Raw genomic sequence first — 14,578 nt, forward strand, 5'->3', positions numbered from 1 at the left:
TTTGCAGTTGTTCTGGGGGAAGGCATAATAGCAAAGAGACAGCTCTGTAAGTATTGACCTGTTATAACAGTATCTTATTCTGCTCAACAGCAAACATGAGGTCGGGGTCAGAAGAGCCAGTCCCCTTACATGAAGAATTTATCTACTGTTGTGGAGCTGCTACCCATGTCTTAAAGTGTGGGCCCTGGAAAGACCTCTCAAAAGATGAAAGTAAAAATCTACCCAGGCTCTTGTTCATGATTATCCCTGGTAAGAGTCTTTTTTTTTTGTTTAAGTCTAGAAGTTTGTTGATTGAAAAAGGTATGTCCAGTTTCATTTTCAAAATTATCACTACCTGAGTGGTAGATTTTGGCTCGTGCACATGGCCAGAAACTCAGTAATATTGCAGTGGTGAAATTTCTTTGTTACATTTGATTGCTACTTCTACCTTTATCTTTAACAGTGCCAGAAGGCAGCACTTAGAAATTAGAATGTCTTCCTCATTTTCTTCATGGTGGTGATTTACTGAGAGCATTGTGGGTTTTTATTTGTTTTCATTGCTCTTCTTCTGTTTATCTCTTGCACCTTGAAGTGTTACTGCAATGTCAGCTGTGTGCCAACTGACAGATGAAAGTTACAGTATTAGAGGAAAAATTCTAGATCCAGTTGTTTCTTTGTTTTTTTTAATAGTAAAAGTTTTTTAACTTAGATTTTTACACATGAATTTTTATGCTGACCCTCTTGAACTCAGTGAGTATTGTACAGCTCTTCATTATATTTAAATGTGTCTGTCTTAAAATGAGAGCTCTAAACTTGCATTTGGCATGTGTTAAAATTAATGGAGAAATCCTAATTTCATTGAAGTCTGCCAATGAACTGTAGGAATTCTGTCTTTAGCAAAAGTAGAGCTTGAACCCACTCAAGACAGATACTGTGACTCTTCCACCACCTTACAGTTCTATTGTTTATTTGGATGTACTGGATACTGTTGTTACTTCTCCCAGAATGAGTGGTGCAAATAATGACTTTTCTGAGTATCCACAACTTTGGCTCACTGTTAGTGTACCTAGTGGCTGTTTATGGGACTGTGTGTGTCTTAGTCTTTACTTAATGGTGAAAGAGAACACAGGTGCCATTTTTCAGGGCTTTTTTTTTTCCAGTGTTTTGGAAGGTCCATGGAATTTTTTATGTTAGTTCTCTTGGGCAAAATGGTTTTATGCCTTTGCCTCCAGGAGTTGAATAGTAACTTTTTAAGCCAGTGACAGTCAAGTTTAAATTTTTTTCTTAACTGCAAAGAAGCTTTCTATGAATTCATCTTGTTCCTTCTTTTGTGGGGTATAACCTTTTAAACCAAATACACTATGCAGTATCTCTTTAGTACCTCTCTGGAGGTACAAGCCTGATTTCATGTTTTTCAACTGCTGCTTTCTCTCAGTTAAGGCATTTGTGGAAAGTTTAATTGAGCAGCTAAGTTTAGTTTCTTTTTCCTACAAGTTCTGGAGCTTTCACGTGTCTCAAGACTGATACCTTCTGTTTGGGGTGATAGTAGAGGCTGTAAGAAAGATAAATCTGTAAAGCTAGATTATATCAGTAGAAAGATATGTAGGGGAAGAGCACAAAAATCAAATATCAGCATCCAAGGCATGGTACCTCTACAAGGCATGTAAGTTATGGTACCAAGTCACATACATTGCATGGTCTCCATATTCATCATAGGAAACTTTTAATGCAAGAAAATGTAGTGGCAGGGCTACATAGAGCTGACTTCCTGCAGAACAGCTCTGTGAAGACTCCTTAATAACATCTTAACAAGATAGATGTTCAAAAATAGACATCAGTGAAGTATTCAGGGTTCTTCTGTCATGGTCTTCAGGCTTTTGCAAGCCACTGATTTATGGCTTTGCTCTTATTTCAGAATTATGTTGGTAATAAGCTGGAAGTTCTCTCACTGTGAAAACAATTTAAAACCTCAGCAACCACTATAATGCTCTCTTCACTTGAGGTGCCCAAATTCAGTAGTGAATTAAGTTACCCAGGCTTCTTGCTGTGGCTGGCAGGGAGCTTAGTGGGACCTGGCATAACAAAGTGCAGTTTTGCTTCTTGTAAAACAAATGGTGAGTTTTTTTGCTGTTGTTGCCTGCCTCATTTTTAGCCTTCAAGGGAAGGTTATCAGTGCAAAAAAACCCACAGCCTTAGTAGAGATCTGGACATTTGGGTCATCTGGCAATGTGTTCATGTACCTAAAAATCAGGAATAGGTAGCATTCCCCTTGTGCTTTTGTAACTTCCTGAGTATGAAATGTGGAGCCCTTCTGGAGTCCAGCAATTTTCACATTTGAAAGGCATGTATCCATGCTGGAGATTCTTTATGGAATGGGGGAAAGAGGGGCAAAAGGACAGCTTGGTACACAAGTCAAGGAAAGCAATATTCAGACAAGGGCAGCTCTCACTTCAAAAAAGAGAGCATGCACAGCCAAGTGTTGAGTGATCTGAACTGAAGGTGGTTATTCCTGCTGCATTTGTTACTCTGTTCTGTGTATTAAACTGCTCTGGTACATACTTTTCCAGTCCTAATGAAATTCAGGCATATGTTTTGTTAACATGTAGTCAAACGAAGCAGAGTTGCGGGTATTGAGAAAGACAACAAAATTCTCAATTCCTGCTGGTATTGAATCGTTGCAGAAGATTTGAGAATAAATCCTGTGTAGTTATTTTTGGTTTGTGTTTTAATCAGGTTACTTCAGAACAGAGGGGATTCCTCTCAGATCCAACCTAGCTTTCTTCCTCTCCCCACTTTTTAAAAAAACTCCAAAACATTCTACTCTGAAATCAATGACTTAAAATGAAGCAGGATTCTGCCTCATGAGAGCTGACAGCTCACTGTGCTTGAAGCAGTTAAAAAACAGAACATACAGCAGGGTTTAATCTCATTTAACTGCAACAAGCTAATGTTTTTTTTTGTTAGTGGCAGTGAGTGAACTTATAATTTTAATAAAGCTTTACTGTATTTACTGTATTAATTGAAATGTTTAATTTACAAGTGTTGTTTTATAGCATTTCTTCTTGTACCCACAAAACCTCTGAATAGGAGTAATAATGTGTTTACTAAAGTATTTACTGTGTAGAAGGTCCAATTTTTCCTCAGTCCAGAATATATGCAAATACTTGTTTGACTTTCTTAATATGAATTCTTTTCTGTTAAAATCAATGAGAATAATGTTAAGTGTGTACAGATGGAGCATCAGGTACATGATTTTCTGGATATGTAGGTGTCATAAAAAGGACAGGAATTACTGTTTTTCCTCTTGTGTCCTAAAGGACTGGTTTTGCTTTTACAGTGTTTGTTTAGTGCAAAATTAGCAGTGAAATACAAAATCTGCTACAGCAATATTTAACATGTCTTGTGTTTATTGAAAACCATAATCCACAAAGTGTAATGGATTTTTTTTTTCTGTTTTAATAGTATCTATTTGTGCCTGTGTATTTATGAAACATTTAGTCTTGTAAATAAATACTCTACAAATTTTAAAACCACTGTGCTGTTTAGCTCATGACATTTTGCTTTTCATCAAAGTTTTTCTTGCATTTCATTGCAGGAGTACATTGGAATACCTTTGTTTCAAGCTTCCTAATTTGTGTTACCATTGCTGTAAACAAGGCAATTTTGCAATTTACAATCTTGTACTTGGGAAGCATATATAATGCAAACTTTTTTTTTTTTTTTTGTGGTAAATCATGTTACACGAGCTTCATTCATTAATATATATAAATAATTCCAGAATCTGGTTCTCTGGCCTGCATTCAGAATGCTTTGCCAAGTTTCTTGATCTGCCTGTTTGCAGTTGAATCACTGCTGGGTTTTTGGATCATGTCACTGGTTTACCAACTCATGCTGTCACTTGGTGATGTTTAAGGGCTGTGAGAACTTAAACACACGTTTTTTTCAAGTATAAAGGTATTTCTTCTGAACTAATTCTGAGTCAAGAATTGCTTATGCACAACAGAAGTTGCATATTTGGATTCTCATCTCCTAGGTGTAGTTGCATCAACAACACTGTTTCACTTGAAGACTGCTGAACTGTTTTTCAGCAGTGAAAGCAGTGCAAACAATTTGTCTGGATTATGACAAGTCTTTAGTATACTCTCTCCTGAGATGAGAGTTCCTGTTAGTTTTAAGATCTTTAAATTGCCATTTTTAACTGTAACATGGGGACTCTAAAAAGCTTTCTGTACGTTATCTGGCTTTGTCTTCACCTGCTGTATTACTTAAGAGTCATCACCCTCAACACTTGCATAAAGAAAGTTATAATAAGAATCACTATGTTATAATACTTCTCAATAAAACTAATTGTATAGCCCTGAAGGTTTGTTTCTTTGTATTTTGTTTCTTTGGCTCCCACCAAACCAGCTTTTTGAAAGTTATTAATTTTTCATTCTGCTCAGCAGTTACTGAAATGAATGAATTGTTCTTCCAGAGGGTCTGCTGTCTGGTCACTGAGACCAAGGGGTAAAAGAATCTATTTCCTCATTCAGCAAACTGTGTAAAGCATGTTTTATTCTCTTCAGTTGGGTTTTAGAATGGGCATTGATTTACACAAAATTTATGTGACTGAATGCCCTTGTTGGTACAAAATCTTCCTGTTGTAACTTGAATTAGATGTAGTGAGGACTCTCAGTATCAGCAGATGAGCTTGCAGTGTGTAGCTTCTGGCAGCCTTAGCCAGGATATAATCTGGAATCCTGTATGGAATCTTGGCACCTCATGTCGATGGGTCAGACTGTTTATTAGAGCAAAATCTGATTTTGGAGTCAAGACCATGGAGTTACTTGGGAAGGTACTTTATCTCCTCAGACACTACTTTCCAAGTCAGCAGCCAGGGTCTCCTCCCCCCGCACATAGCAGTGTTCACGATTTGCCTTTGAAATGCAGCTGGAGGAAAGGGAATGTTGCTGGCAATGGACAGACATGTTAAGAGGAAAATAGATTTTTTTACCTCCTGGGCAAAGGGAGTTCTGAGTTCTGGATCATGTATGTTTTGTGCCTAAAGGCCCTGACTGAGCTCCAGCAGCAATTCTGTGAACAAAGTTGAGAACCTGTTCTGTCTGAACGCATTAGGCAGTTTTTTCCTCTTTCTAGTTTTGGGGTTGGTTGTTCTTACTTGTTTGTTTTTTTTTTTTAAAGAATTGTACCAGAGCATCATCCAGGAAAAAAAGTCTGTCCTCATGTGTTCTCTCCAGTTTTGTCACTATCAGCAGTATTATGAGAACTCTTATGAAGTTTGTTTTAGTTGGTTGGTTGGTTGGTTGGTTTGTTTTTGTTTGCTTTTTTCTTGGTGGTTTGTTGGTTTGTTTGTTTTTTTTTTGGGGGGGGGGGGGGCAGGGGGAAGGTGTAGGTCATCAAACTGAGTCCATGATGTGACACCTGGTTCAGGGACTCTGAGGCCCAATTTCATCCATCCTGATTAAACAGCTAATTCAGATGCTGATGGAAGGAGCATAAATTTCTGGGTATTTTGTAGAAGCAGTAGGTAGGGATGGCACTGCCATGAGCATTTCTGCCTGCTGGGGGGTTAGGTGGCTTCCCTGAGATGTGAAATCTCCAGCTGTGGAGGTAATCAAAACTTGACTGTGCGTGCAGCCTGCTCTGACTCTGCATGAGCAGGGAGGAGCTGGGCTCAGAGATCTTAGATGGTCCCTTCCAAATTCAGTGATCCTGCCTTGTGACCCCTGAACTGGCCATCCAGGCTCCTTGTCCATGTGTGGGTTCTAGGCTTGGTTGATATTGGGATACTTTCAAAAGGTAGTAAAGTCTAAGCATAATCTTGGATAAATACTTGATAAGAATTAGTCATCCTTTCAAAAGCTGTATTTTGCCTTCACAGCTGTACTGAACAGTGAAAACCTTAACAATGCAATTAGGTTTGTTAAGTGTTGGGAGCCAAATAGAATTAAAAATTGGTAAGGAATGAAGCATGCTATTTAAATACAGTATAAGCAGACTATGCCAGAAGAGGGAGCTGTTCTAAAGATTAGAAGAAAAAAAATAGGATGTTTTGGCAAAGTTATTGCTATAACAGCCAGATATACCATACTATAGGCTTCAGGCTCTCCTCTGAATGCACAGGTAAGCCTTTACTGATTCTCTACTGTATTCTTATCAGAAAAAAATATTACTAGTTTTATAAGATTGTGTCACACTGATTAACCAGTTATGTTAGTTGTTGAGGGTCATAGAAAGGCCTTTTATTTGTGTTAGGAGGAGTGAGGTAAAGCAAGTTAAATTAGAGCAGAAAATGTAAGATTGGGAGTGCTGGGGCTTTTGTTCCCATCCGTTGGGTTCCTTCTCAATACATGGCAAATCATCCTCACAAACTGTGTCCCAAAGCACAAAAAAAAATCTTCATCCACATTTACAGTATTTGTAATTATCAATAACCTAAGCTTTTAAGCTAGCATTCACTTACAATCAGCTAACACCAAGTAAATAAATTAACAAAAAGCACAGCTGCATAGATTGAGACAACAAATACTTCCTCTCTAGAATGTTTAAATCATTGACCAGCTCTATGGGCAGCTACACTCCTACTGTGAAAAATTCTTCTGTGCCAGGGCAGGTATCATCCTCAGCAATAAATACAGCAATAAAGACCCAAACGACATTAAGGAAAATAAGTCATCACATAAAAGTGCTTCATGTCTTTTTTTAAAGGAATCATGCATTTAACTTTGCATTTTGGGGGTTGAATTAAGTTATGCTTCTACATGCAAAGAGAATTTTTAGGTGAAATTCTGAAAGTGTAACTTTGTTTTGAACTTACATTGAAAAAGGCTCCAGAGGTCCCCTGTTCATACACTAACACTTTCTTAATCCTGTATCACATATTTCTGGTGACCTAAAGCTGAGGTTGTTTCTTATGTGGATGTTTTCCATCATATTAACATTGTGCTTTATGTGTTTATCTTCACCTACCCCTACTAGTGTAAGGTACAAGGTTTCATGAGTCCTATTGCCTTTCCTCATTTTGATCATACCATCCCAAAGAGAGTAGTGCTTCTGTTGTCCATCCTCAGCTGAAACAATGGAGCAGAGAAAAAGGAAATTTTAGGTTTCAAAAGTGAAGATGTTATTATTTAACACATCTGGTCCAGGGAACCAACTTAAAAATCTTGTTTGATTGGAGTCTTGGCTCTCTTGACAAGGCACGTGGGGGGTTATGGAGCTCAGAATGGCATCCAGTCCAGCTGGCACACTTGAGTTACATGTGGCTGATCAGCAGGAACCAAAAAAGTCTGAATTTTGCATCTGATTTGTGTCCTTATTATATGCTGTTCATATCCAAACAGCTGAGCAGAATTCCTTCTGTGTGTGCACAGATACTCTATTTAGGAACAATTTTTCTTTTACATTTTCTCTTAGCAGCAGCATTCATCCATTCTGTGATATTTGCAGTGCTTCAAATTAAACTTAGTTCTGCAGATACTATACTTGACTGGATTATTTACTAGAAAACATTGTTCCTTGCTGTGTGGAGAGGATGGCTGTGAACCTGCAGTGCTTTCCTCCAGAGAGGAAGAGAAATGCTGTGCTCTTATATTGTGGCCTCACCTGCAGCATGGGGATTGGAGCAACCACTTGATCTTTGAATGTATTATTTGCCTGCTGGACTGCTCATTGCACTGGCTCAGAGGAAACTACCTGGTGTTCCTAAAATTTTCAAGAGTGTCTTTCCCTGTATTCCACCTCTCTGTATTATGATCTTACTTGATCAGCATAACATAATCAGAGTTTTCCTGGGAAGTCTCTACCATTACCTGCTTTTATTAGCAGGTAACACTTAAGCAGTTGAACTTCTCTTTAGATGTGGGTGGCTATTGAATGACTGGCCATTCATACAGCTCTTGCCTTCACACAGTTGTTAGAACCATGAAGTTAGGTGTACACCAGATGTTCCTGAGTGTAAAGTAGTGTGGAAGTTAGAAACTGTTTGTAGAGTGTTCATTAAGACCCACCAGACAATGGAAATCCAAGAGATTAGTGCTTGGAGCACTTAAAAAATTGCCTAAGGCAATTATTTTGCAATTCAAAATGTTTGTCAACAATACTGGCATAAGGTATTCCTTTTCCCACCATGCTGTGCCATTCCACCCCTCAGTTATGCCAGAACAATACTTTGAGAGATCGTGCTGTGAATTAAATAAATACGTGCATTTATTTCTGGGGTCTTTTTACAGCTGGAACAGTTCCCTGTTTGGGTTCACAGCAGGGCCCCCACAGAGTTGTGCCAGTGTAATTCAGGGGCTGGTGAGCCATGGTAGGAGGGTGGGAATGATAGTCAGGAGGGAAGGTGGGAGTTCCTCCAGCTGGATTTGTCACAGAACTTTCTGTTGTTAAATTATGGTGTCAGTCCCCAGCACTCAGCACACACATGAGTTCACGTGCTCCGTCTGAGACTTTGGCAGGAGCTGGTGCTCCACCAGCCTCTCCAGGTGGTAGTGATTCTCTGAGAATGCCTCTCCCTTGAGGCTTCTGCTTTTGTTTCCACTGCAGCTCCAGCTGAAGCTGCCAACTCTTTACATTTGACCCTGAGTTCTCAGATTCTGATGTTGAGAATTTGTATTTTACATTGTGATGAACTTTTTTTTTTTTTTCCTGAGTAAAAAATTGGCTTTCCTACTCTCTAGTGACTGGTATTTGGGATGTGAAAGTCATCACTGAGAACTGACTACACTGTAGAGTTAAAGTTTGTGCTGCATAACAATCCAGGTAGATGTACATAGAGTAAGATAAAATGTTTTTCCCTTTCCCTGTGACTGGTTTTCTTATCAGCAGGTAAGGAAGTAAGAGCACAGTTTTTTATTTCAGTGAGACAGAAACACTGCAAAACAGTTTTTATTCTTATGCTTGTATGAGGTGTGTATCATTATATTTTGTGTATTTGCACATTGCACAGGAGCAAAGGCATACACCCAACTCAACTGATACTTCCAAAGCTACTCCTCCCAACTTTTCTAGCCATTTCTTTATTGTTAATGCAAATATTCATGACTTAAATACAAGATCAGCCTTGTTTCCTCAGGTGCTTGTGCATGTAAGATACTGTAAGCTGGAGTTGTTTTTGTGTGAAAATTAAAGTGTTACTTACTAACCACTGATTATTTGGTTTATTTCTTGTATATAAAATGTGAATAAGTATGACCTTCCCCTTTACTTACTGAGGTAAATAGTTTCACTTCCTGAGGACATTATTTGTAGCAGATAATATTAATTTGTCTGTACCTGTTTGATTTCTGTTTTCAATCCACACAAAACTTTGAATATGTTAGTGAATTTTCCCCAGGCTTTTTCTGAGACATAGTGGATACCAAAGGATAACAAAATAAAAGTTTGGCTAGAAGACATGCATGCTGTAGAGTACCCCCTGAAGGAAAGGTGTGTGTTCTATCCCACAGTGTATATTAAAAAATTCGGTTCTTAGAACACTGTTCTTCATTATTTTTGCTGCTTATGGACTACTTGTTTGTGACTAATATTTTAAAATATGCTGACAGTTGAGCTTTGTTTACTGGGTCAGCCCACGAGCTTCCATTGTCTTTAGAACAGAAAAAAACATAGTCTTTCATTAAAAATAAAAACTTCCTCATGCAGAGAGGAGCCTGTATGTCAGATCTAGGCTTGAAATATGCCATTTTTGTTGAATTTCCCAGTGCTCCAGAAGTACCTCTGATGGGGGCTTGGCACAGTTGAGCTTGTTAAGTTTGAGAAGGCAGAGTAATGACAGCATGGTTGAACATCCAGCTGTGTTTGACAGTATTTCCCTCCACTAAATCTGGGTGGCAGATGGGACTTACTGAAGTGACTTACTGAAATTTCTCAATCCACAGTCTTCTTTTGGTGTCCTCTCCCTACTAATGAGGCGTTTTCAGCATGGATCCTTCCTGCCTGGCTGTGTGAGCAGCATCAGGGGAGGAAGTGATCCCTCTCCTGCAGCATGCAGTGGCTTGAGTTGGCCAGAGTTATGGAAAAGTTGTGTTCTAGGGTATTTTGTGTGATATGAAAATTTTAAAAAGGATGTGTTTCTCTTCATGTGATGTCTGAGGCAGGAGGGAAGAAGAAATTGCTTAGTGAAGGACCTACCTATGAAGGAAATCCAGTGTTTCCATGTGCATGCACAAACAAAGCATTTAAAATGTTTAAAGCTACAGCAGCAGTTTATAATGTATTTCTTTTCTGAAAGCTGATACCAGAAATGCCTGAGCTAGTATGAATTGGCTTTGATAATGAACATTTTGACTTAGTTGTATCTGAAAAGAATGAAAAATAAAAATCATCTTTCAGATTCTAGTTAACACATGGTCTTATTTCTGTCTTCTAGAAGCTCTTATGGATCACAGAATCTATATTGGAAATAAATATGACCCATTATGTTCAATGTCTAGATTATGAAAAACAGTATGGCCAGAAACTCAGTCATAACTCTTGTTCTTGTTTTCCTGTTACAGGCATGACGGAATTTTGTTCATTGTCCTGATTCCCATTTTTGAGAACAAACCTTGATTATCCTTGTTGAATTAAAAAACTCTCATAGGAATAAGTAAATACATAGTGATACATAAATACTGCCCTCCATCTTTGAGTTTTAGATATTTTATATCTGTTATCACAGCCTTCTCTTAGGAGGCAGAAACTCTTGGCAATAGAAGTTGAATGGGTGAATAGATGTGATTGTGGAGTGACTTGTGTTTTGTGTTTTCCTGAAAACAGTGTTTCAGTTGAAGTCTTCATGGAGCATCTACTTAGGACCAGTATTAATACCCCAACTACCTTTTTTAATACCCCAGCTGCCTTTTTCCTCAGTCAGAAATACAGTGGTGCCAATGCAAAGAGTCTGTCCCTAAGAATGTGAGTTGGTAAATCTTGGTTTATTCATGTTTAGAACAGTCTGTTCTTTTGTCTTGCATTTCTGAACATTCAAGGCAGATGCAAATGCAAAATTAGTTCATTAAATCACCTTAGATTGTTAGTTTCAAATACGACATTCTTGACGTTTCAATACACAAAAATTGCAGAAACATATTTTCGGTCTGTTTTTCTGAAAGTAACTGTCTGTTAGTACCTTGATTCAAAAAAACAAACAAACAAACAAAACCAAACAAACAACAACAACAACAAAGTAATAGCCGAACCTAATAACCCCACAGTACCCAAACCTGTGCATTTTCTTCTTTTTTTTTAATTCTTACCAGTGGCACAACATAGGAAAATCTGATACAGGTTTGAAAATATTATTTCTTGTGCCTTTTGAGTATATTGTTTCCTTTCTCCTTGTATGTTGTTCAAAAGTGATCAAATTTCTGGAGCTGTGTATCTGCACAAAACAAATAATTTGTGGTTATCTTGGGTTTGAATTCTTTTTTCCCCCATCTTTGTCTTTTTCTGCTGCTGTTGTCTCATCAGGGCTTTGTTACTCAGATGTTTCGTAGGCTTTCTTGTGAACCCATTTGACATCAAGTCTCATGTTTCTCTTCACGCACTTGCTTTGTTCTCCGTCTTTCTTTCAGGAGGTTTGTTTTCTTCTGGTCCAATGCTGCTTCAGACCACGAAGCTGGCTAAAAAATTCCCACTGGGAATTCTAGACCCAGCACAGAACTCACAGTAGCCTCTCTGCCAGCACTGGCTGCAGGATGGTTTGGGTCAGACCAACCACCTCTGGGGTGTTAAAAGTAATTGTATCTCTCTTCATCTGCTTAAGAGACTGTGTATGTGTAGGTGTGTACTAGGAGATTTAACTAAATGTTTTAATTTTTCATTTACTATGGAGAAAACAACACACAAAAATTATTTACTTGTAAGCGCTAGAAAATTCTGGGTTCTACTATTGAAGTGTGAAAAATTGGCTATTCCATTGAGAATTCAATTATTTCAATTTTATGTCTCAGTCTTAACTCCCTTCCAAGAAACATTAGTTTACAGACCTGTTAAAAATTAAAATCAAGGCTTCTTTTGTATTTATGTACCTCTTTTGGCAGAGATGGCAGAAGTAATTATTGAAGTACTTGAAGTATCTGTGGACTTTATAACTCTTGCAGTATTGCTTAATTGCAAAGTCCGGTAGGTTTGCAGTGGATGAAATCAGCATTTTGGACTTCATATCTTATCTGCCTGCTGTTAATTATTGCCATGGGAAAGCCAGCATATACTGTCACAATTTTTAGCTGGTAATTTTAATTCACAAGCTTCAGGCATTCTTGTCACTTGGGCAGAAACAGCTGTGTTAGGTTAATTCAGGTTTATCAGACTGTCTGTGGGATTTCTTTAGAGGTGAATGAACCTACATTTATCCTAAACGTAAAAAAGCATCAGGGAACAACAGACAAGCTTATTGGCTTTACAAAATATATACAAAGAATGTGTATTATAAAATCCTTTATGTAAGTTTTATAGCTGTGTCAAACTAATAACAGTGTATGTGTGTAAGTATATATAGGGAAAAAATGTGAAATGTTCTTGAAAACCCTCTCTAATAAGCTGTGTTACAGACACCTGGCTGAATCCTTCTGAGATTCCCTATTTTCACAACCCAAGCAAATATCTTAGTGTGCTTTCCAGCCAAATTCACTATTCCAGAGTTAGAGAGGATCAAACAGAGTTTTCACATGTGTTTCTGTATAACGTCCTTGTAATGTTTTGCTCCTTGGCTGATGCTGCTCCCCTAGAGCAGGGACTATAAAGGGATACAGGACGAAGAATGCCAGTCCCTGAGACGTGCAAACAGGTGAAAGCTTCATTGACATAGGTTTATGATGGCCACTCAAATATTATTTGACATGTTTTATATGAAATCCCTTGACCTTGCATGTCAGAGAGACCTGTGTGTTGCCTTTTAAGGGCTACTCACCAGCCACGGTGTCAGATTCTGCAGTTTTCTCCCAAGTGTGAGAACATCATTGTGTTTTTTGCATGCTCCATTTAAATTCTTCTGACATCTGCGTGGGCTGCTTTCCATTCATTAACATAGGGGAGTTGCATCTTCTTCCATGGTGGCTGGTCAGATGCCAAAGGCAGATTAAGTTTCCTTGAGCAAGGAACTTGTCACTGAGGCTCTTCGAGCTGGAGCTGGGAGCTTTGGCAGCTCTGTGAGGAGGCAGTGAGAATCATCACCACAAAAATGATTTTTATGTGTCCTGCTGTGCACCCCTGGATTTCAAATTTGATTTATAGCTGCTCTTTTTAATTTTTTTCTTTTTAGAAGCTGCATTTGTTTGTTTCATGCAGGAGACTATAATCTAAATATTGCAGCATACATTTCGTTCTGAAACTATGGATTATTTCTAAAATTACACTTATGGTAATTGCTGGCTTATTTTCCAGTTCCTTAAAGTTCTGTGTAAACCCACTGCTGGCTGTGTATTTCCCTTCTTGTATTTATGTAGCTGCCTTTATTCTTTATAGTCCTTCTGAGGTCCCAAAGCAAGCAAAAAGCAACTGCTGGAGAAGTGCATAAAGCACCACGGCTCAGTGCCAGCTGCTGCTCCCACGGATGGTCAGGCTCCTGGAGACACCACTGGAAACACTGGGGAATGTCTCATAGGACAGAGAATGGAACCCAAATGCTTGTTTCAGAGCAAGGTGCAAGAAACCTTGTCACTGTTGGGATGACTTAGTTACATGTCAATTTTTTATTCACTCCCCACTGCTCTTGGCTTTTATTGTATACTGCTTAAATAAATCTTTCTCAATTCAGCTATCCCTTCCAGAACTGCTAAAAATTACCTCGTTTTATGTTTTAGTCTCAATTTCTTTTGAGCAATCTGTATATATTTATATATATACAGATTATATATATATATACACTTATATTTTTCTGCACAGAAGGCTTCTTTCTTGTTTTGGTGACTATCTTATTTTCTAACCTGGAACATTTTTTGCATGGGGTTATCTAATGCTAGTGTTCTCTTACCTGTGGTTTCCATTTGACATGAATGTGTTCTGTTGCTGAAGAATTCAAAATGCTTAGCAATGTGTAAGCCATAAAAGCTGTAATTGCTTGTGAGGAATGGCTATGGTCTGTGACTTTTTAAGTGAGCATGAAGTGTTTGTTGTTTTCCATTCATAATTAAACTGATGGAGTTGCACTGACAGTGCACTGTTTATAAGTTTAAATGTATCAAGTCTGAATAATTTTTCTTGTGAAAGTGCAGCATTTCAAATATTAGTATTTCATTTTAACACAGGCCGAGTTTGACTTTATGATGCATTGTATAGGAAATCATGTGAAATCAGGATAAAGGTTATTCTCTAGAAGTGATATCCTGGGATAAATATTCTGTTTAATGAAATTGTTCTCTCTCCACTGCCTAATTGTCTTATTGAGGAAGCAGATGGCATTTAAAATCTTGATTTGATGGAAAAAGCATTAACAGGAAAATGTTTGAAAGTGAAAGGTAGGCAAATGCATCTTTATAAGTCATGTTTGTATTTCTACTTATATGGGTGACTAAAGAGTAGTAGTTGTAGTTCTTGGAAGCTTGTATCTGCAGTATATAGAACTGGAGAATATTTACCTCCTAAAATAGCTCCAAGTTCCACCTCTGCACTCTTG

The 14,578-nt window shown here is 38.1% G+C and overlaps 1 protein-coding gene across 3 annotated transcripts in view; it reads left to right on the top strand.

Moving 5' to 3' along the window:
* Nucleotides 1-14,578, top strand: part of LDAH (lipid droplet associated hydrolase) — a 112,095-nt gene that overhangs the window by 13,128 nt on the left and 84,389 nt on the right. For all 3 annotated transcript variants that reach the window (XM_064411805.1, XM_064411807.1, XM_064411806.1), the window contains exon 2: nucleotides 91-249. In XM_064411805.1, the coding sequence (XP_064267875.1) occupies nucleotides 91-249 (159 nt within the window). The remainder of the gene's footprint in view (nucleotides 1-90; nucleotides 250-14,578) is intronic.

The sequence above is a fragment of the Passer domesticus genome, chromosome 3 (assembly GCF_036417665.1).
Source record: "Passer domesticus isolate bPasDom1 chromosome 3, bPasDom1.hap1, whole genome shotgun sequence".
Taxonomy (NCBI): domain Eukaryota; kingdom Metazoa; phylum Chordata; class Aves; order Passeriformes; family Passeridae; genus Passer; species Passer domesticus.